The 25,605-nt window shown below is 33.6% G+C and overlaps 1 protein-coding gene across 1 annotated transcript in view; it reads right to left on the bottom strand.

Moving 5' to 3' along the window:
- Positions 1 to 7,588: 7,588 nt before the first annotated feature.
- Positions 7,589 to 25,605, bottom strand: part of LOC145288087 (uncharacterized) — an 82,141-nt gene continuing 64,124 nt past the window's right edge. Inside the window, exon 8 of the mRNA XM_080136142.1 lies at positions 7,589 to 8,433. Within this exon, the coding sequence (XP_079992268.1) occupies positions 7,961 to 8,433 (473 nt within the window). The 3' untranslated portion in view covers positions 7,589 to 7,960. The remainder of the gene's footprint in view (positions 8,434 to 25,605) is intronic.

The following is a 25,605-nucleotide window of genomic DNA, read 5'->3' as shown; positions in this document are numbered from 1 at the left end:
TTTCCCAGACAATTATGATGCAAACATTCTTGATACTAAATTCAACCTCATTCTCATAGACTCCTAAGTTTAATCATGCATATTACAATACCTGCCTCATTTATGATGGTTTCAATAACTATCGCCGACACTTATTAACTCTAATCTACACACCAGAATCTTCGATCTTTCTGTAAAGATATTTGTCAAAGACCCTGATATAAGAGTACTTCTCATTAGAAATAAACCCTAACCAAATATTTTTTTTTCAAAAATGATGTTCTGTCTCCTCAAGCCATCCAGCACGCCCCCTCGAGTTGCAGACTATTAATAGAGAGCAGCTTTAAATAAGAACTAAAAAAGCACTAAGCAATGAAGAACTCGTATAAAAATATGAATAAAAACCAAAATACTGGCAGGCCACCATCCAGGATAAAAAAGAGCCATCAACCTGTTTATATACCAAATAGGGAGATGCAAACAATGGCGTAAACTTTCCTATTTCTGTAAGTGGCACACCCGTCATGACAGAGGTTAATCAGGGTCATTTATCAGGCTTTAATGAAAGAAGTCCAAGACTCATATGTACTAACAAAAAAACATAAGCAGCTTAAAATCCCAGCCACAGTTCGTTGTTCAATAAAAGGTGCTGCTGTTTTGCTATCACTAGTAAAAGTTTGCAAAAATAGAGCAAGACATCAAATGAAATCCTGATCAAGAATCCAGGAGTAAATTTGAATGCCTACGAGACATCATCCTCAAATGCTTAAGGTCTTTATGTACATGGTTTTATCAGGACAACCTATCATGAGGATAATTTCCATACAAGTAAACCTTGGCTAAATCTATATATCTATAAAAGTGAGAATGTATGTGTCTGAGGACTCTTCTCAACCTACTTACTCACCAAATTTTTTATTTACAGACATGAAATTTGATATATAGGGTTTTCAGATGTGAAAAAAACTGGAAAAAGTGCTACTAAGGAGTCAAAATTTAAAAAAAATTGGTACGGAGGGGGATCAATGGGTTTTTATCTATTTGTCACCTGTTTCACAAGATTTGAAAACGCTTTTTAAAGACTGTGGTAAGCTGGTCTAATGGATATCGTACTTGACTCACTGTCTTTAGGTTTTGGTTCCAATCTCAGCTCAAGTATTTTTTTTTTAGTTACAAGAAGTGAACTGTTTAGAAAGAACATAATACTTGCATGCGTGTGTCTCAGTTTCTTTTATTGTTTATTTTACTTCATTTTTGTTTAAGGAATTTAACATTATGTTTAATACCGGGCAATAACACGTACATCTTCCAGTATTCAATATAATATAAATTATTCACGGCCAAAATAAGTTCCCCTAATTATGATTACACAACACTGGTTTATAGAAGGAATGATGCACTTTCTTCAAATGATGTTAGTTATATAGTAACAGTACTAAACTTGACACTCCACCAGATTAGATGAATTCTTGTTCTGAAATCTGAAAAGACAAATAAACTACAAGAAAAATGTACTATGATACAGTAAACTAGTAAAATTAATGGTATTCATTTCTTTGTTTAACATTTGAAAGATGAAAGAGAATTGAATGCTGTAACGTGATCATCTTGAGGGGGCGATTTGCTCCCCATTGAGGTTGAGACCCCCCTGACACCTGAGAAAAACCGCGTAAATATGCTAAGATTGTCTCATTGAATCCCGGACAATGGCAGATATCAAAAATACTTGAATTAAAATATATAGATATATATTTTGTTTTATTGCCAAAGCCAGATATATATTTTATTGTTTGAAAACAAATGACAGGAAATGTTAGAATAAGGGACAATGACATTAGTCTGGCCTGGAGAACCCCGGCCCAGGTGTCCTGGGTTCTAAGCAAGGAAATTGACAAGGGTTGACCTCCCAGGTCGTGTGAAGATGATTTCATTTTGGTCTCAGATTGCAAAACTCTAGACTATTGCTGAACTGTACACACGCAATTTGGGTCTGGAAGAACCAGCTCCTGATGCCTGACAACCCCCCTCTCTGCCTCTCCCCAATCCTGACTAGTAATCCAGTGACGAAAGAGAGAGATTTGTGAACTTAAAATGTGTTAGTAACTGAACATTGTATATATGTAAAAAAGATCTGTAATTTTTGTGAAATTAATTTTTAGTGGATAGAAAACCCTGATTGTCTGGCTTTCTTTCGGCGCATGCAAGCTTTGCTTTTTGCTTTCAGCAGAATTCTACATAGAGGCGTTGAGAATTAATGTGGAGGTCTCCCGGATGACTAGACATCACGAGCCACAGTTTCCGAAGGAAGTCAGAGGTCAGTTGCTTGACCTGAGCATGGGAGTCCGACCACAATGCAACACTCAAATATAGCCCCAAAAACGGGTCCCTTGATTTCTGAGAACTTTGACTTTCAAAACAAAAAAAATCTTCTGTAACATTTTACTTCACTCTAATCCACTGTACTCACTGTAATCAATCAGCAATTTCAAGGTTGTTTATAATAAACTCCTCATTTTGTCCTTTAGTTCTCACATTCAATGAGTGATATTTCTGAAAAAGGAGGAAGAATTGCTGTTTATGTTTTGTCCCATAAAAGTACCTTATGTCTTCCTAGAAATAATTCTAATTAGAAAGATATCAGGGAAACGAATACCAACGGTAATCATCTGATTCATATGAAACGAATGAATCGGGTTCAAACACAACAACAGGGAGATGACGATGGCTAAGTGGTTAACAACACGGACTGACAATCTGAGTGTGCCAAGTTCGATTCCAGTTTTTTCCACAGAAATACATTCACTTAGTGATGTTGACAACCTCCACGTGGTCCTTCCTGTAAGTACTTGATATCCTTCTAGAAAGAATTCTAAATAGAAAGATACTAGGCAAATGAATGCCAACAAAAATCATCATCATGAACGATGCTCAACAACAACAACAACAACAACAACAAACAGCAACTACAGAAGAACCTTCTCTTACTGTAAACCAAGAAATAAACATTAACTGATTGGATTATCAGAATCAGTTTTGAAGTGATTTTATCATGACTTTTAAGACATCCTATATATGTAATTCCAGTCTACTCAGCACTAAATGTTAACCTGTATACGTCTGCTCCCACTCCTGAACTCCATATTATCAGGTTTAGAATATTATGTAATTTTTAAGTTTTTCTTTTCATCTTTATTTATGTCATCTTTCTACTCTCCTTTTTAGTTGCTGCTGCTACTCCTATTATCCCCTCTCTCTCCATCACTTCACCCCACCTTGTTCTCACCATCCGAATTTGCCCTTCCTCCAACTATCAAAAACATTTAATATGCAAACAAACAAAAATTACGTTACTGCCTTTTTTAGATAAAAGTTAATGATTTGAATTATTCAAACTACTGTTCTCATCTTCTGTTTTATTTACATACATTTCAGCCATTGGAACCTCTGATCTTCCTCAATTTATTTTGTCAAACTCAGGAATGCACATAGAATTTCAAACAGAACCCTTTATTTAATCCATGCTGTTAGCATGTTCTTGTTCAGTCAGCCATGACTAGGTAAAAGTTTTATTTCGCAATTGTGATCTCTTAGTATAACCCGCACTGAGGATTGAACCTTCAGCCTTCAGATTAATGTCACTTACAATTGAATTTCAACTAATACTTTATAAAAACTCCACACAGATTCTTGAATTGGATAAGAAACACCGGAAGAAGGTTGGAAGTTACATCATGTGAAACACTAAGCAAATAAGACACAAGATGAAAACATCTATGGATCTCAACAGTAAAGGGGTGGGATTTTACTGCTTGACAGGTTAGTCAAGAGTATGTATGCTAAGGAGGCACAAGTGTGTATTCCATATTTGATCAGATGACGTTTTAAAATTCCTCTGAAAGAAAACCAAAATTTAATGGAAAGATGAAGACATGTTTTGTTTTTGTAAAACAATTTTATTTAATAAATTTGCTAAAATATTGACTTGAATGATCAACAGATTAAATAGACATAAAATGTCTAGTGTAATCAATAAAATATTATCTATATATACACACAAATAAATATATACCCACATGTATACATACACAGACACATACATCAACACATATATATATATATATATATATATATATATATATATATGTACACACACATTCTACCAACTCATCTTCTACTTACAGATGAGTTAATGGACAATGTATGCAGCTTCTCCTTTTTGGATGATTTTAACATCTCAGTTTTACTTCTCTTCAAATAATTGCCTCTCTTCAGTCAATTATTAAATATTCTACTAATATATATATATATATATATATATATATATATATATATATATATAATGTAATGTATATATATATATATATAACGTAATGTATGTATGTATATATATATATATATAACATAATGTATGTATATATATATATAATATATATATATGTAATGTATATAAATATATATATATTACATTATATATATATATATACATACATACAGTACATTATATATATATACATACATTATATATACATACATTATATATTTATATATATATATATATAATTCTATATATTACATTATATATTTATATATACACATATACACACACATGCACATATATATATGCTCATATACCCATGCATAAAAATAAGTATGCACTCACAAACACGTAGACTCGCAGCTTGAAGAAAGAGTGTGTGCACAAAAACTTTGAATAGCTGCGGCGCTATAAAAAAAGATCATCCATAGAGAGATTGCGACCGTTCCATGACAAAAAAAAACTTTCCAACCTGATACTTGCATGCTGATCTTAATTTACTTATGTTCTGATTTGTTTCATTTTTTCTATGCTGATATGCTACAAGAAAATGCCAGTTTTCATTAATTGATTGATTTGTTATGACAACACACTAACCATTATTTCACTTATAAACCAGATAACTTTGGGAACAATCTATTAGCAAGCACATGAACATCACAACATCTTAATACAATGAATTGAACCCAAGTTGCTGGCATTACAGCTTGCATTAATAACAATTATATAGGTTTACTGTAATGTTTGAACACAGGTAAGTTTTTATTCAAATAACATCTTTAATATGATTTCTATCATTTACAAAACATGTTGATGCATTTTGCAAAATTTTCATTAACTTACGGCAATAAATTCATTTTGACAAATTTAAGTCAATTGTATTGAATCTGTGATTTTTCTTCAGAACATTTTCTCTGATACTATATTCAAGAAAAAAAAATCAAAAGACAAAGATCTGATAAACTATAAGTGCATTCAAAATGATTACAAAAACCAATTAGAGAAAATGTCAATCAGCCAATTGCTTACTTTTGTAATAAGTTAAAAGAATTGTATTTTTTTTTGCATGATTAAATGAAAAAAATATTGAATAATCCAATGTTTTTTTTTGCATGATTAAATGAAAAAAATATTGAATAATCCAATGGTTTTTTTTTGCATGATTAAATGAAAAAAATATTGAATAATCCAATGTTTTTTTTTTGTTTTGCATGATTAAATGAAAAAAATATTGAATAATCCAATGTTTTTTTTGCATGATTAAATGAAAAAAATATTGAATAATCCAATGTGTTTTTTTTGTTTTGCATGATTAAATGAAAAAAATATTGAATAATCCAATGTTTTTTTTGCATGATTAAATGAAAAAAATATTGAATAATCCAATGTGTTTTTTTTGTTTTGCATGATTAAATGAAAAAAATATTGAATAATCCAATGTTTTTTTTTGCATGATTAAATGAAAAAAATATTGAATAATCCAATGTTTTTTTTGCATGATTAAATGAAAAAAATATTGAATAATCCAATGTGTTTTTTTTTGCATGATTAAATGAAAAAAATATTGAATAATCCAATGTTTTTTTTTTTTTTTGCATGATTAAATGAAAAAAATATTGAATAATCTAATGTTTTTTTTTTTTTGCATGATTAAATGAAAAAAAATATTGAATAATCCAATGTGGGTTTTTTTTTTGCATGATTAAATGAAAAAAAATATTGAATAATCCAATGTGTTTTTTTTTGCATGATTAAATGAAAAAAATATTGAATAATCCAATGTGTTTTTTTTTTTGCATGATTAAATGAAAAAAAATATTGAATAATCCAATGTGTTTTTTTTTTTGCATGATTAAATGAAAAAAATATTGAATAATCCAATGTGTTTTTTTTTTGCATGATTAAATGAAAAAAATATTGAATAATCCAATGTGTTTTTTTGCATGATTAAATGAAAAAAAATATTGAATAATCCAATGTTTTTTTTTTTTGCATTATTAAATGAAAACAAATATTGAATAATCCAATGTGTTCAAACTTCACAACACCTTGTATCTAGTTTGCTTTCTGAGATTTAAGGTAAATAAAAGTAAAACAAAGATGGATGCCATCAATGTTTGGTAAAATTATAATTAACAAACTATTTTAAAACCTTATCATATTTTTCATGTTTAGAATCTTTTAACAACTCTACATTTCAGCCTTCTTCAGATGCTTTTTCTTGCCTTCTGGAATTTTCAATGTGAACACTTATTTTATCTGCAGTGATTGACTGACTCTTATAATCTGTTATAATCCAGTTATTCAAATGTAGTTTATCAGTCAATTCATTTATTTTTCTTTACAAGTATATATTACAAAAAGTAATAGATGTTTTAATAGAAACTGGAGAAGGCATTATGAGTATTTACAGATGTATTAGGTTGAACAAAAAATTGTTTTTTAGAGGAACTGAAACATCAATAAACTGAGTTTTATATATTCACTGCAGCCAGTTGTTCAAATGTGCTTTTCAGTGTATATAATTGCAAAATCTACTTTTCTCATTGGTCTACAATGTATACACACTGACAGTGAACACAACACAGCTGGTCTATAAATAACATTTTTTTTTATTTAAACTGACAACAGTTTTGGATTTTTTTATGACAGGTGTTGACGTCAGTGAAGGTGCATGGCAGGAGTGTGGATGTTTGGCAGGGAAGAAAATGTGTCAGCTTGTCCTCGCTCTGTGACTGACTGCTCGCTTTTTGTTTGTGTCGATTTATATAAACATTCTTTCACCCTGGAATGTTTAATATTTCCCATTGTTCATTGTCTTGAATCCTTTGACCGATATCTTCTGACATATTCTGGGTCAAATTATTCATTTCCAATAGATAATAGTGGAAAGTTTTGCACTTCTTATATGGAATTTATCTGTGTTTGTGTACAACCCATCGAATGGCTCTCTTCCTGGGGTTACCTGCTAAATATCCACCATGAGTTTATACAATGTATTTATTGCACTTTATTTCCTTTTTAGAATCAAATAAACCATTTCTAGCACACCTGTTCTGTATTATTCAAGTTCCTGTAGCTCTTTTTTTCTTTTTGTAGTAAAAAAGCAAATTAGATGTCAGTAGTGATCGGCTCGATCATCCATTTTTTTCAAGTATCGCCATACAAGCAAGAATGTAAAAACTTATCTGTTTGAAGGCTTATTACATACTGACATCAACATACTTGCACCACCAAATACAAGATTTAACGCATGGAAATATACAACAATCTTGCATAGGTGGGAATGATGACTTTAAAAAAAAAAAAAACTTTTTGGTCAACCCAATATGTAGATAATTTTTATATGAGAAAACGTGTTATGAGTAGTTAGAAAAAGAATTATGAGATTGTCTTATTAGAACGTAGAAATTGTTTTAAAAGAACATATTTTTTATGAGGGACTGAACTCACGATCTTCACGCTCACTGCAGATTAAATAATAGTCTAATTTGAAATTCTCAGGTTGTCAATGGTGAAAAAAAAAACACCTCGATAAGGCTGGGGTGTACAAAGACCAAAATGTTACAAACAGAAGCAAGATACAGATAACAAATCACAATCTGTAAATAAGTTCATGCGAGAAATATTCTCTGCCATTATTGACAACATTCATCAGTTAAGATGTTAGGTTACAGAGAACGGGAATAATTTTTCTTCGATCTGAGAGGTATCTGCTGGAACAAGTAAAGAATTCTTTGGTTGGAGAAAATCATTATTCGTAAAGTTATCACTCTGTCTAAATTCCTGACCAGTTGAAGCAAAGGCCTCAACTGGCCCAATTTGATTTTCACAATAATCTTGGGCGCAGTTTCTCTCTGTAAATCTCTGAAAGTTTAATTTTGCAACCTTATTACCAAATTTCTCTAGTATGGCACGTTTCTTTTTCTCCCGGCTGCGAGCCCGAACTATCCTCTTCCGTTGACATTCTCTTGCTTTGTACTGGGCATACAGTTCAGGATCCTGCCGTAGTCGGGCACGGTAAAGTCGCATTCTTTCTGTGGATGATAGTTTTTTGGTATAGTCTGCCGTTAGTGATGGGGTTTGGTGCTGTCCACTAAATGGATTTCTGCTTTGGTTGTAAGCAGTCCAAAAAGCCACTGGAAAACAAAATGAAAGGAATAAAAGAATTGTTTAAAAAGCTATAAAAGACACTAACAAAAGCACTCGCACACACACACACACACACACACACATAATGGATTTGGATGATAATGTTGAGAGAAAAATACTTATCACTCACATTTTTAAGTACTGATGGTGATAACTGTTTTCTGAATACATATTACTAGTGGGGTGGGGAGCTTTGTATGGGTTTTAAATAAGCTTAAATACAATATTTTAATTTGTCCAGATTTCATATATATTATTATAGAATCATGAATTCAAAATTAAAAAAGAAAGCATTTGGGTGCCATTAGCTAGTATTGAAACCGAAACTGTAGCATTCAAATCTGGTAACATTACCACTGTGCCAAGGTGACACCCATATGAACCAATTAAATATTAAAAATAAACTAAGACGAATGTACAAAATATACAACGATTTTTTTCAATTCTGACCTACTTTAGACCCCTTACAAACTATTTTAACCAGCTAAAGACCCATAAAAGAATGGTCTATAAAAAATCCAATCATTTGAGGCGCGCTCCGCTCTACATCTTTTACTTTCGGAGGAGATAGAGTTTGAAAAAGTGGAGACAGACAGACAGACACATAACCTTTTATATATAAGATTTGGATTGTTTAGACTACTGTTCTTATCTTGGTTTGGTACTCTTGCATAATTTATCCGAATTCTCATGAATTCCCATCAAGCATGGATTGGGCGAGACCAGCAATCATCAGTGTCAGCTGAGCATTGTAACAGACGCAGACTAATGAAAAAAAAATACCAATGAAAAAAAATCAAAAATAATAAAAAAAAATCTACCCTGAAAAATGAAAATATGTTTATTTATTTTAGTATTTAATTTTTTTTTTTTTTTTGCAAAATATTTATCAACAGAAAGATTTTTGGGTTTTTTTTCACGAAAAGATTTTTTAACCGTATAATTGTTAGGTGTAAGTACAAGTTTTTTTTGTTTTTGTTGTTTTCTTTTTTGTAACCATATTTTTTTTCTAGTTTTTTTTTTTTTATTCAGCACACCGAAATCTACAAGAAAAATATTTTGTTTTCTACTAATTCGAGTTCACGCTTTTTCTAAAAAACCAAAGATGAGAACAGTAGTCGAAATAATCGAAATAATCCAAATAATAACTCCTCATCTTAACAATTCAGAAAAATGGTTTCTAAATAGTTTTCTCATCATTACATTTGTTTGAATCCAAATTTCTGATGACTTTTAATTAATGTTCCTCTTTACTTGCCACAAGGGCACAATTAGACACAAAATCAGATTTTTAATATGTAGGAAAATCAAGCTCCCCCATAAAGGGGGCATGGTTGATTAGAACAAAAATAAAAATAACTCAGTCTAGAATGAGGACAGAAAAGATGAAAGTAATCAGAACAGATACTACAATTTAATCCTAGCCAAAAGGATTGTTCATAATTAATGTTTTCTGGACACTGATTGTTTACTAAATTATTTCATTGAAACTGATTTGGGATTAATGTTTCGGAATAATGAATGAATTCTACTCAACTCGGAACTGGTAAGTAATCCTTCTTTTGGTCCTGAAACCCGATTACAATTTTGAAAATAATTTGTCTGAGTTGCCAGCCTACAATTCATCATCCTTCTCTTACTTTACAAAAACGAAGGATGATCAGACTAGAAATCTGAAAGACGTTTATTAAAATAAATAATATTGCAAAAATTCTCATTCTGGAATCGCACACTGTACCCAGATGATTTTTTAGTATGCAATAAATGAAAACATATGCACCACAAAAAGAGAACAGAGTGAATTTGTGTTTGAATAAAATCAGCCAATCAACTAACAAATACGGTTTTAAATTTTCAAAAAACGAAGATACCAAAATGTATTTTGGAAACATCCACAAGCTGCATAATGATGTATTTGGAATATGAATGAAAACGAAGAACCAATAATAGACTGATGTAAACGTCCAAGTTCTGTCTTTGATAAGAAGTTGTCTTTCATACGTGGGGTGCAGTTGAGAAACAAACGAAACATACCTGCAGGATGAAACTGGTGTTTTTAGATGTATTTTGAAGAACATCACAATGACTTGATGCTCCAGGTCCAAGTGCCACCTGGAGTTTATGGTGTAAAACCCACAACTAATTCTGAGTGAGTATTATTCAGCTAAATAGTCTCGAAGTGATACACTTAAAATTTCAGAAAATGTCAAATATTTTTTCTTTCCTTACCAAAAAATGTAAAATTCCCATAATAGATTTCTACATTCTTGTACTACATTGCTTGCTTTTCGTACATTCTTGTACTACATTGCTTGCTTTTCGTACATTCTCGTATTGCATTGCTTGCTTTTCATATATTCTTGTACCACATTGCTTGCTTCTCGTATATTCTCGTACTACATTGCTTGCTTTTCGTACATTCTCATACTACATTGCTTGCTTCTCGTACTACATTGCTTGCTCCTTGTACATACTCATACTACATTTACTTTTGATATATTCACATAGTTCATTTCTACATTCGTATAATATATTTACTAATTTCTCATATTTTCTACATTCTACTAATACATTTCTTTATTCTAACTTTTACCTGTTCATAATATATTTTCTTTATACATCTTCACCTCCTATCATCTACTTATGATAGACTAGCAAGGAGACCTTACTTTGATCAATGAATGTTTCACACACTCATATTGTTATTGTCATCGAAATTAGTGAAATTGCCCATTTTTCAATCAAATTGCCACAAAATTTGCCTGTTTTAGTTGGAGAATAATCGTGGTGCGCCAGGCGGTAGCTTTACATGCATCTCGCAGTGATTTAGTCCACAATACATTGTATTAGGTTGACAAGAAGGTTCTTGCAGAATTCTTAATTTTGATTTCAAATAAGTTTTTGTTATAATATCTTCTTTTTATATATATCATTTTAAAAAGCGGTTTTTGCTCTATCTAATCGTTTAAATTACAATCGTTTTAATACAATCATGTCTTCTTTTCAGAACATTGAATACAAGATGGAAAATAGCAAACTCACACAAGTTTTTTATTTCAATTCTAGGTTAAAAAGCTGCTGAAACAGCATGCGATATCAACAAAGTGTTTGGCCTAGGAACCACAACTGAACACACAGCACAATGGTGGTTTAAGAAATTTTGTGGTGTCAATGAGTCTTCAAGGTGATGAGTAGGGTGGTCGGCTATCAGATGTTGACATTGATCAATTAAGAACCTTAGTCAAAGCCAATCCACACACAGCTGTTTGAGAACTTGCCTCTGAATTAGACATAATGCATATAACGATTTCCAACCACTTAAGAGAAATTGGAAAGACAAAAATCTTGATAAATGGGTGCTTCACAAATTGAACAAAAACCAGACGTGTCATCTTCCCTTTTATTACGCAACAAGAACAAGCCGTTTCCCGACTGGGTTGTGACTTGTGAAATGCATCAGAAACTTTGACAACACCCAGCATTAGTCAATAGAAAAGGTTCAATTCTCCTCCCTAACAATGCCCGACCGCACATTGCTAAACTGACCCTGCTAAAGTTGAACAAATTGGGCTGCAAAATTCTGTCTCATTTGCCATACTCTCCAGACCTCTCACCTACCAACTACTTCAAGCATCTCGAAAACTTTCTGCATAAGAAAAGCCTAAGCGATATCAAAGAAGCTTTCAGTGACTTCATCACCACCAGAACGCAAGATTTTTACATTACTTGTTTTGCATTGGCAAAGTTATGTTGCTTCTGATGACGCTTATTTCAGTCAATAAAGTTTTGTTTGAGCCGAGATATGCTCATCTGAATTTAAAAGTTAAAAACTGCAAGAACTTTCTTGTCAACCTGAGTCTACACTGTACTGTAGAGAACCTACTGCTGTTTTATAAAAGTTTTTATATATAACTAGCTGTACCCTGCCATGCGTTGCTGTGGCTCAATTTGGTGTAATGGAAAATTCTAATAAAAAGAGAAAATGCATGTTTCTTATATTCTTAGTACAGCAATCCACTCCAAAAAGTAAAAAAAAAAGACAAAAATGAAAAAAATGGTACTCTTGCAGAATTGGATCCTGATCCTCGGGATTACCGTCAATCATGGCTTGAGCTCGACCAACAATCAGTGGATAAAGCTGAACGTAGCAAAAATGTTGAAACACTAAATGTTTTTTTTGTTTTTTTTCTGCATACAAAAATGTGAGTTAGTAATTAATATTTGAGTGATGGGGGAGGGGGGTTACTGTACACAGATTCGAAAAAGTTGTCCAAAAACAAATAAATGAAAGCAAAAGTAAGGTAAGTTACGTTTCTACCTAACTGGATAATTGTTTAGTGTTTTTATGTAATGTAAAATGTTTAATCGGCTGCAAAAACAGAAATGGTTGCAGACTCTGTTGAATATGTTAAGTTTGGGAAAGTAAGTTGAAAACTAAAAACTATACGATACAGTGTCAAAAACCCACCAAATATATGTTACCATGACATAGGCTGACATAATGAGTGGGTTTGTGACAGTATTTTGTATAGTTTTTTAGTTTTAACTCACTTTCTCAAACTTAACGTAATCAACAGTGTCCGCCACCATTTGTATCTTTCAAATACACCGATAAACACTGTTTTTCGAGCCGACTAAACGTTACATTAAATGAAAAGGGTTTGTATTACTAAACACAGATACAAAGAAGTCGTCAAAAAATAAATATATGACAATTAAATGTTATCAAAGGCAAGAAAAGTAAATGTTCTACCTAACTGGATAAGTTTGTAGTGTTTTTATGTAATGTATAATGTTTAATCGGTTCAAAAACATCCAGTGTTTATCGGTATATTTGCAAAAATACAAATGCCGGCAGACTGTATCGAACATGTTAAGTTTGGGGAAATTTTGGGAAAATGAGCTGTTGGGAACTCACTCAATATATGTTATTATGACGTAGGCTGACATATAATCAGTGGTTTTAAACTTTTGCTCGATACAGGTGACGACTTTTAAGAGTCCCTTTTAGTGATTACCTGGTTTGAAGATATTATACAACTAAACGGCAAATCTGCCCCAAAAATCCAGTATTATTTTACTTTAAGGCCCGTCTCATGTTCGTATATAACGAAATATTTTATTGTAGATTTCAGTGTAAAAAAGAAATCTGCAAACCGTTTCCGTTGCAAAAAGAAAGTTTTCATGATATAAAGAAATTACTTTTTCGAAAAATGGGTGATCACTTTTCAATGTAAATTTAACTTAGAATGAGCACCCACTTTCTGGCCACCTGAGAGAGGGGCATTTTTCGGGGATGGGGGGGGGGAAGCTGCGGCCGCCAAAACACCCCCTGCCCCTCCAACCAATTTAAACAGGTCATTTTAAAGGATTTTCCAAGGGTAGAAAGAAAGCCCCCCCCCAAAAAAAAATCGTGACCACAAAGTGGGTGATCATTTAACGTTAAATTACTATGGAAAAGTGATTCTTCATTTTTTTAAACTAACATTTCTTCATATCTTGGAAACTTCGTTTGCCTCAATTATAAACGTTATTTTCGTTTTCAGCGACCCCGAAAACCTATAAGAGTGGTAATTTTAAAGGAATTTTCGAGGGTGGAGTAATTCTTCATATTTACCTTCTCCCCCCCCCCCCCCCCCCATAACATAAGAAATTAAGAATTAGACAAATTTATTTTAGGTAGGCTTCGCCAGAAAAGCTTTTAAAAATAAAAAATTAAGATAAACAAATGGTGCTAGCGCACTTATCGATCCGCGCTATTTTTTTAAATCGTATTTCCAAGTTTAATTAAAGTTTTATGATATGTTTTTTTTATTCAATTGTAAGGTTATTGTACAAAAAAATATATATATACGATTTTAAAATAGGGATTTTTTTTTTTATTACCCATCTTTTAATTAGATAATTAAATGTTGTAATTCGAAAGTCGTCAACGTGTGGTGCACGTGAAAGGCTCATTTCTACCAGAAATGAAATGGTGGACAGTCTCGCAGTTACGAAAAATATTTTTATTTTATTTAATATAATTTTATAATTTGCGATCTTAACGATCTTAATTTATTTTAATAACATGCAAACATTCCTTGACTTTACAGATAAATTTTCTGAAAATTTCAATTAAATTGGTAATGTAGAAATATGATTCTATCGACTTTGAACGAACCAAGAATTACATTTTTATATATAAAAAAATTGAATTAAAGTTTAAACTGCAAAAGTAAAGTAACATTTTTCAATTGTGCTCTAAACAGAAAAATTCATTTTGAACGCACCTCTGTTAGAGTAAAGAACCTACTGTTGATTTCACATGTTGATCCTTTTGAGCTTGTGTAGTAATAAAGCTCCTCACATGCACTTGTGATGTTAGGCTGTGTAAGATGTTAACTTTGGTCAAAATCGCCTGTTCTTTCTTTCATTGGATTATTTTGATTATCGATACTTATCAGAGATATTCCAATACAAAATCTATCTAAGAACGCTGACAGGCACATAAAGTACCTTCATGTAAAATTTCATAAAAATCGACCTAACCGTTTTTGAGTCCATAGGGAATGAACACACACACAAAGTTCTTTTTATATAATAGTAGAGAGATTTTGTACCTTCTCAATATACTTTAATATCTACCTTTAATTCTGTAAATGTCATCATCCCTGTCATCAGCAGCAGCTAAGCATTACACGTCTCTACATTCTGATGGTTAACATATAGTACAATGCAAAAACAATGCAAAAACAGAAGCTAAAAAATTATACAAGGCACAACTTATTCATCCAGCAAGTTTTTTGCGTATGTTACAAGACTGTCAACATTATTATACCAAAAAACTTTCACAGCAATACAATACTGATATTCCCCATAAAGCATTTATAATTATTTTTATTCAAAAGGATATTTTTACAGTTTTTAATATCAACCTTTCTTTTACCAAAAGTTTCTGGTAGTATCCAAGAGATTATTAAAAAAGAAAATTTTTTTTTTTAAATTTGCCATAAAATAAAAATATTCACCAAAGAATCATCTCCAACAGGACACTTAACAAACATAAAGAAACATGCATAAAGCTCACTGACACTGCCAAGTCTGCTGCAAAGAAAGTGGTTCCTCCTACCTGACTAGAAAACTTCTTACACCTGTTGCAACTATTTGCACAAGACATGAAGTATTGTTAGCACATCTGGGCTGCTGCACGAGTTCCTCCCTCTTGGACAGGATGCAAAAGACAATTTCTAATTTAATAGTTCATGCACTGTTCACCAAGCTCCAACCTCTGTCTCATCACCATCTCTACGCTTGTTTTACAACTACTTTCACAGAATGTGCTCCGATAAACTTACTGCATCTGTGCCTCCTCGACATAAGTATTAATGATGAACGATTCCAATATCTTTTCTGATTTCAATACCAATATTGATTTCGATTCTTTTTAAATTTCTAAATATTTAGTCACAGAGGGTTTTTTTTTTTTAATTTTCGAATCACCATCAAAACTTGTGTGAGGTGTGCATAGATTTTTGCAAACATAAAACATGAGGAACAATGTGCATCGATTACACAAGTCGATCTTTCTAGTTATATTTTTTTACATTGTTAGTTAACAAGGGTTGGGAGGTCTAGATGTAGAGGTTTGAATGGTAACCTAAAAATGTTTTTCCTTTTACTATGATTCACTCCAAATAAGACTTATTTCAATTTAGATGCAAGGGCCTACTCTATGGACCATGCTTACAAGAGAAGTTGAACAGCAAGATATTTGTTTGCATTACATTTTAATTTCTATATGGTCCAGAAAAGAAAAAGGAAATTCTATAGTTTAGCAGTTCGAGGGAAGAACAATTAGACTAAGAAGCTTTCAATAGCAAATGGGGTAAGATTTTTCTGTTTGTCGGATTAGTCTGGGGTATTAACATCGATGGAACACATGTGCTACAAATTTGTCAGAGCACAGAGCTTAGTCTTTTAGCATTAAATCTTACCATCCATTTATGGCTCCATTTCACTACACACTGGATGTCATTTCCTAAGGTCCCAATCTTGAATGTGTGTATATTCGATTTTTCCCCGTCATTTACATCTGTTACAGAGCATGTTATCGGCAGCAAATATAGGTCGTTTGTGAATATGAGGAATAATAAAGGTTCAAGGATCAACTACTGAGGAACACTCACATTAATATCAAGCTGTACATCGATCCGAGGACAACATAGGTTTTTCTCTCATCTAAAAAGGATCTGATTATATTAACTATCCATTCAATAATACCATACACTTTCATTTTCATGAGAACTCTTTCATGCCAGACATTACGAAAGGCTTTTGATATATCAAGAGTTACAAGTCCAGCTTCCCCTGCCCTATCCAGAGCATGTTATATGCTTCAGAGATGACAGTTAGGATATTCGCAGTAGAATGGGCTTGCCTAAATCCATGCTGTCAGTCAGAATAGAAAGTGATGGACTAGTGCTTGATTGATTAATGAGTTAACATTTTTAGTGAAAAAAAAGGAGGAAACTGATAGGATGAGGAAAGCATGTAAATGGTGGGAGGAGGGAGACTCAATCTTTTTCCTGGCTGACAAGCAAAGCAAGTGGACAAGAAATGTCACTTGCTACCATGAAGTGTATTGCATACAATGCAGTTAAGCATAAGGCGGCAATTTATCTGTATATCTATTTGTCTGTAGGTTTCACTCTTTCTTACAGGCGTGCATAGTTTTTTTTCTGTTTTAAAAACTTTTAATGTCCATGGGTTTTATAATCAGACTGAATTTCACAATTACAGGGTGACCCCCAAAAAAACAAAAGCTAAATGGAGGCCATCTAGAACATATGCTGTAGAACGGAGAAAAAAAGGCCAAAGACCCTTGTGTTTTGATGTGATGTTTTGAATATAATAAACTAGTTATGACCAAAGGTTCATTTCATTCGGACAAAATACTAAGAAACGGGGCCTCATTAGAGTTGGGGGTCCGTTTTTCTTGGGTCACCCTGTACAATGGTGGAAGGATCAGCTGCAGACGTTTGTAAACATCCTGGATTATAACAACAAAAATAATCACACAAGTGTATAACGCTTTTTATACTCAATGGAAGATGTGATGTTCCAAAATGACTCTTTTAACCGACTGAAAATAGTGATCCAACTAAAGATTTATTTCTCCTTTAAAACAAGGTCATTTGCATTAGTTCGCTATTAGTTGACAAAATACTTTTGGAATTTTTTTTATAAACAAATTAACATTATCAACCTATTTAATTTTTTTTTTAAATAGACTATATAAATAAATCTCCAATGAATTCCAAGTCCTTGTGCTTCCTCAACATAAATAACCTCGACTAATCCCACGCCTACACTTTAGAGATTCCTAGATGCCGTAAAGTTTTCTACTCAAATAGTTTCTTCCCTTAAGCTGCTAGACTTTGGAATTCCCTCCCAGATCCCTGCTTCCTTGATTGTACTGACATGCTGAAGTTCAAGTGTAATGTGAACAGAAATTTTGCTGCTCAACTCCCTACACAGTATCCTTGCAAATTTTGTCCCAAATTGTAGCCCTTTACATCCAAGTGGCACTGTGCCTTGTTTTGTGTGAGTGGTTCATTTAATGTTTTTTTTTTCATTGAAATGTTTCAGTACATATAAAACAAGTCAAGGGATACAATATAGTAACAACAGGACAGGAAGGAGTTTGGTGGATAGTGCAGGACTTGTTCAGTTAGAGACTTTTTTTTTCTCTAACACACGTCGTGCAATGCTGATGATGATGATGTTGATGATGATGATGATTTTCATTTTTTTTTTTTTTCAACTTAAAAACAAATTTAACATTTCTCGTTTTTTAATTCATTGCATCTGAATTTCTGAGTTCTTGCAGATTTTTTTTTTTTTTTTTAATTACATTTTCACCCCAAACAAGGCAAATTGCCACTTTGGTGTAGGGGGCTACTATCAGGGGCAACAACTACTGGGGTACTATGTAGGGATTTGGGCAGAAAGGTGTCGGTTCACGTTACACTTGAACTTCTGCACGTCAGTACTGTTGGGGAAGCAGGGACCTGGAATAGAATTCCAGAGTCTAGCGGTTCTGGGGAAGAAACTATTGGAGTAAAAAGATCTTTTACATCTAGGGATCTCTACAGTGTGGGGGTGGGATTTAGCAGCCTGTCGGGTTTGTCGAGGGTGCTCACGTCGTGGGGGAACAAGTGATTGCAGTTCGTCAGAGCATTCACCACTAAAATACTTGTAGAAAAGGCAGAGAGATGCAACATTTCGTCGATGGGACAGAGGCTGAAGCTTAGATGCCAGTTCAGGGCCTATCAGGTTTGCGACTCTCTTTTGAACCTTGTCAAGGAGCGAGAGACTAGTAGCAGATGCACCAGCCCAGATGTGACAGCAATACTCCATACATGGGCGAATGGTGGCCTTATAGAGGTACAGGATACTTTCGGGTGTTAGTAGTTTTCTAGCACAGTAGAGAGAGCCCACCTTTCTTGCAGCGGCCCTGGCAATGCCTTCAATGTAATTTTTCTTGTTTCCTCATGTTTCCTGTGAACGTTAGGCCAAGGAGTTTGAAAGATGTACTCTCAGATAAAGAGTCGTTGGCCATTGCTATAGGTGGTAGATTTATGCATAGCATGTTTTTCAACTATTGTACAATTTGCTTCAAGTATTATCTTAATTTTTTTTTTGGAAATAACAAAAATCACAAAGTTCAAATATTTTGCTTTAAGAGTAATAAATATTTTATTTGAATTACAAGTTTTTTGCATAAGTATTTATTAATTAAAAATTGAAATTAAGAATTCAACAGACATTTTTTTGGAAAATCGCTTGACAAGGCATGGAGCCATTTAATGTAAAGCGCTAAGAGGAACGAAAGTTGATTATTGCAAAGACAGGTGATGCCTATTGAGCTTAATCTTGAAAAGACCAAGGCTGTACATAGGAGGAAAACAGTGAGCAGGAAGAGAGTTCCAGAACCTTGTAGTCCTTGGAAAGAAGCTATTGGAATAGAAAGCTGTATTACGATGAGGTATTAAAACAATGAATTGATGAAGACCATTAGATCAAAGAGTCAAACGAGCTGGAACAAAGGAAGCAGGGAATAGAGCAAGAAATTTTGAGGAAAACCATAATACCATGCCATAATAGTATTTGTAGAAAAGACAGAGACTAGCAACATCACGTCTGGTTGCGATGTAGAAGAAAACGTGGGGTGAATCAAATTACAGACATGTTTCTGAAATTTATCAAGAACCTTCGAAAGGGACACAGATTCACCAGCCCAAATATGACAAGAATATTCCATATATGGTCTGATAATTTGTAGAGATAGAGAATAGCCTTGGGTGTGAAAAAGTGTTTAGAGCGATAGAGAGAACTAATTTTACAAAAAGCAGAGAGAGCAATGGATTTCGTTATTTTCATGGAAAGTGTTTGACTGAGCTTCAGTCTATGGTCCCCCCTCGCCAAACTTTCACAAGAAACACTCGTCTAGCTGAAAACACTATCAATAATTCCCCCCACTCTTTATCTGTGCCTAAACCTAAATGTAAATTCCATGAACAAAGCTTCTTTCTTAGAACTGCACGCCTGTGGAATTGTCTTCCGTTTTCCTGCTTTCCGGAAGACAACCATATTGTAGTCAGCAAGTCTAACGTAAACAAGTTCTTGATGAGCCGTTCCATATAAGTTAACAAATTTACCGAATTTCCATTACTAATGATTACTATATTGTCCAATTTCTACTGTACACTCTTTAACCCTTATCCTCGAGTGGCCTCTTGGCCTTGATAATGTGGTGATGCCTGTGTAAAAATATATATATATATATATATGGACTCCAAGAAAGATTTGATGAGAAAGAAAGACTTAGAAGTTTTAGAGTCAATTTCTCATTGAGAGCAGAGCAGAGCAATTCATAAGAATCTCAGAAAGAAAAGGGACACACCTACAATTGAAGAACAGTAGTTGAATTTTAACAGGATTAAACAAAACAATCCATTTCTTACTCCAATCCATAATAGAATCTAGATCAACTTTCAGATTAATTGCATATTTCAACTGATTCAAGAAAGATGCGCTAGAAGCAATACTATAAATATACGATGCAGTCATCAGTAGAAATGTTCATTTTCTGAATAATATTCTTTGGAAGATCATTTATCTTTTTTATTTTTGTTTTTGTTTTTACAAAGGAATCACCACTTATCAAGGCCCAAAGGCCACTTGAGGATAAGGGTTAATAAATGTAAGTTGGTTGGTTGGTTGGTTGTTTTTGTTTTACAGCATATCAACCCTTTTCGGGTTATTTAATGCCAAATCCAAAGATTTTGAAGAAAAAATTTTTAATAGAATATATTTGTTGTTTTCAAGTCGGTTTCTATTTAACCCATAGTTGGAACCCTAACAGGTACTACCACTCCGGGTCAGAGTGGACCTGGGAGCAATGGTAATTAAAGGGTGGCTCCACACTCCCCAAAGCCCGCAAGCTAGGGCCTCACCACTGGATATAGTTTAAGGTCATATCCAGGACCCCCATTGAGAGACTTTTACCCTCTGGAGGGGGACAGTCGGCATATTCTAATGCCCCACCGACAGGGCCTGTAATTTGGTAGGTTAGTAATCATGATATATAGATTGGATAGAATTTGGATTATATAAGGGGACGGCTCAACAAGAACTTGTTTACATTCGACTTGAAAGCTATCATATTGTAATTGGCCAAGAAGCAGACCAGTGGAACAGTGTTCCACAAGCAGGCAATTTTAGGAAAGAAGCTTTGTTTATGGAATCTGCATTTAGATTTAGGCACAGATAGAGAGTGGGTGAAATAGTGATTTTTAAGAAAGTCTGGCAAGGGGGGGGGGCATAGATTGAAGTTCAGATGAGCACTTGCCATGAAAATAATGATAGAGCAGAGACAGGCTTGCAACATCTCTTCTGTAGGAAAGAGGTTGCAGGGAAAAAAGGGCATCACCTACTATAATTTGAAGCCAGTTTTGAACTCTATCAAGGCAAGCTAAGGTGCACCTAACAGCTCCTGCCCAGATGTAGCAACAGTACTCCATTTTAGGATGTACTTGGCTCTTATACAGACAGGCGATTGTATTGGCAATGAGATACCTACTAAAGCAGTAAAATGATCCATTTTTGAATAATCTTGGCAACAGATTTGATGTATACATCCATTTCAGATCAAGAAAAAGTATTTCAACAGAATGTGCTCCAATGAACTTGCTGTACTTGTGTCCCCTTAACGTAAATATCCCTGATAAACCTAAGAAGCAGCAAAATCTCAGCTTTTAATTTTAAATGTCTTCAAATGCTTCCAAACTTTCTTTAATAATTTCTTTCTTCAAACTTCTTGCCTTTGGAATTCCTTTTCTACTCCCCGTTTTCCTCGACTGTACCAGCGTGTAGAAATTTAAATGTAATGTAAACAAGAATCTTCCTGCACAATTCTCTACTTAAATCTTGCCCCTAATTAACAGTAGCCCCTTCATGTCTTAAAAAAAAAAGTAACATGCAGCTCCAGCCAAGATCGAACTCACCACACGAGTTTGTAGTTTAATTCAAATCTTGTCCGTTGCTGAATACTTGATGCTTAGCTAGGGCTATCAAGGCTATTTTTTATCGTGACGCCATCCTAGACGGATTGCCTACCATGGCTTAAGAGAGGCCCATCTACCCTCGAGAGAAGAATAGATTGCGCCAGTTTCCAACTTGGTATTTTATCTCGCGGTACATACAGTGCCTCGCCTTCCTAAATGGTCACCCATTTGGTACTGGCCAATCTCTGCGTTGTTTAACTTTGGTGTGTTCGCATGATTGTGCCATATTATTCATATTTTAGTGACAGTACGCCTTGTTTCGGGTGAAGTAAAAAAAAATTGGACCTAGAATAGAGCCCTGAGGAACATCGGCATTGATAGGAAGAGAAAATGAAGATACGCCATCAAGATTTAACATCAATATACACAAATAATTGATCAAGAGAGAAATATGTGTAATGACCATTTAAAAGCTTTGTTTATTCATTTCTATAAATCATAGTTTAGATTTTTTTACATCCTTTTTATATACTATATTTATTTTCAAATAGATTTTACAAAAAAACAACTTTAATTAAAGTATTTGAATTTCTGTAATTCAAATGAAAAAAAATAGATATATAAGTGTAGTTTTTTTTTTTTTTTTTTTTTTTTTTTTTTTACAAAGGAGTCACCACTTATCAAGGCCCGGAGGTCACTTGAGGATAAGGGTTAATGGGTATACATAAGTAGTGGAAATTTCACATCAATATACACAAAAAATCAATCAAGAGAAATGTGTGTAATAAGCATTTAAAAGGTTTATTCATTTCTATAAATCATAGTTCAACTATCTCTTACATCCTTCTTATATACTGTATTTATTTTCAAATAGATTTTACAAAAAAAAAACAACTTTAATTAAAGTATTTGAATTTCTGCAATTCAAATGAAAAAAAATAGATATATAAGTGTAGGTAGTATGTAACTACTTGAACTTGAGTTCTACAGTCCTCAACGTGCTGCCTCACAATTGTGTGAATGAACATGTATCACTGTCACATTTTCAAAGTTCTGCATTAGCTAATTATCATGATGCTCCTAAGTTTTTTTTGTTTTTTTTTACAAGGTGGTCACCACTTATCAAGGCCCAGAAGCCACTTGGGGATAAGGGTTATTGCGTGTACAGTATGTTAATGTTGAGATTTGATAAAGTATCTTACTTGAGGGGGTGGTTCATCAGGAATTTGTTTATGTTGGACTTGAAGGCATCCAAGTTGTAGTCAGGTGGGAAACAGGCAGACGGAACAGAATTCCACAGGCATACACTTCTAAGAAAGAAGCTTTGTTCATGGAATCTACGTTTTGGTTTTGGCACAGATAAAGAGTGGGGAAAATTTTTGACAGTGGTTTCAACTAGACGGGTGTTTTTCGTGAAAGATTGGCGAGGGGGGGGACTAGGAATTGGAGCTCAGACGAGCACCTGCCATGGACGTAACAATAAAACAAAGACAGGCTCGCAACGTCTCTCCTGTGGGAGAGAAAAGGGCATCCCTCACTAAGCCACGAAGCCTATTTTGTACTCTGTCAAGGCAGGATAGAGTGTTTTTAGCAGCTCCTGCCCAGATGTGGTAACAGTACTTCATCCTTGGACGTACTTTGCTTTTTACATAAATAGAGAATTGCATTAGCAATGAGATATCTTCTGGAGCGGTAGAAGGATCCTATCATTTTTCCAGCGACCTTGGCAATAGACTTGAAGTTTTATGTATTCCCTAATTAACTTAGAAGGCTCTGTCTATTGCTAATCATTTTATGACCATGGCTTAATAAAAAGGGGGGAAAAAAGTAGAATGGTGGCGTATCAGAATGTTGCAAAGACAGTCGTTGTCAAAAATTTCCTGTTTGTGCAAATCTGCCACACTCATAGGCCACGTCTCACAGCCATAGAGAAGGATGGTTCTCACCATCAATTGATAGATACGTCCCTTCGTGTTCACATGTATTTCCCATCGGGACCACAGAGATCAGCTAAGATGGAAGAACGCGGACCATATTGATCTTATTCACCTTCTAATCGCAGCCGCTGTTTGCCTAGTTGATGTGATAGTAGAGTCAAGAAAGGCAAAAGTGTGTGACTACTTACAGTCATGAGTCATCACTGTATCCAAAAGTTGTGAACAAATTTATTAACGACTGGTGATACCGACCCAATGCTGCATATTGTTAACAATAGAAGTAATCAATAATCATGCAATCGTAACATGTCAAAATCATCACCGTAACAATTGGAGAAGAACAGATTGAATTAGATTGAAACGCAATATTTTTGGCATAATGTAAAGATATGATGCCATAAATTTGGGCGATTCTATTTATAACCATGTGTGATAAGAAAGAGCCAATCAGATGCCAGAGCAGCTTTATAAAATGATTGAATTTTACGTTTCTGAATTTTTGAGATGAGGATTAGTTATTTGTATTATTTGGACTCTTCAGATTACTGTTCGCATTTTGAGTGTCATTTCCACAACATTTTGGTCGATGTAACCGCCAACATCCGAAATCTAAAGCTTCTTTCCTAGAACTGCCCACCTGTGGAACTCTCTTCTGCTGGCCTGCTTTGCAGCTGACTACAATATGGCCGTCTTCAAGTCCAATGTAAACAAGTTTTTATGGAGACCCTCCCCTCAAATAATTCATTTCCACCACTAACTATTAATATGCTGTTGTCTCAGTGACCAGACACTCATTAACCTTTACTGGGTGGCTTTCAAGCTTTGCTAAGTGGTGACTCCTATAAAAAAAAAAAACAGCTTGTAACAATATGGTTGCCCACCGTGAGAATTGAACCATCAACCTTCAGGAGAATATCACTTTTACAATTGAATTACTATGCCACAGGTTCTTTGTGGAAATGACATTTAAGATGAGAACAGTAGTCTGAAGAATCTAAATAGTACAGATGACTAAAATTCATCAGTAATATCTTTCCATGTAAAAACGAGAACATCACTGTTTCTGCTGATCATGACTGGATTAATTCAAAGCTTCTCTAACCGGATTTATGCTGCCATTCTTTTTTACTTGGAACTACATTTTTCTTTTCCAAGAATGAATTTACATTCAATATCCATCCTACGTAGAAATATCAAATTTCATGAAACAAAGTAAATTATCTTTTAAATATTTTGATATCTATTTTTTCATCACTTCAAAATAGTAAAAATAAAAGACAACAACATAAAGATAAAAACAATAATTTAATTTAAATAATATTTATGCACTAGCAGACTGCCCGGCGTTGCCCAGTCGTAAAATATGCATAAATATTATCTTCTAATTCATGCAGATTTCTTATTTATTATAAACAGAAATACCAGGTATTAAACGTAACTTTAAATTCCTTTAAAAAGAAAAAAAATGAAGTAAAAAAACAAAGTAACTAAGACATGTGCATGTATTATATTTTTTTTAAACAGTTCACTTTTGTAACTAAGAAAATACTCGAGCTGAGATCGAAACCAAAACCTAAAGACAGTGAGTCAAGTACGATAACTATTAGCCCAGCTTAACATGATCTTTAAAAAGTAATTTCAAAAAGACTTATACTTAACATAAGTAATCTGT

This window comes from Euprymna scolopes, chromosome 11, assembly GCF_053919585.1.
Source record: "Euprymna scolopes isolate OS-2025 chromosome 11, ASM5391958v1, whole genome shotgun sequence".
Classification (NCBI taxonomy): Eukaryota; Metazoa; Mollusca; class Cephalopoda; order Sepiida; family Sepiolidae; genus Euprymna; species Euprymna scolopes.
Note: the sequence above shows the minus strand (reverse complement) of the source record. Positions and strands in the feature narration are given on the sequence as shown.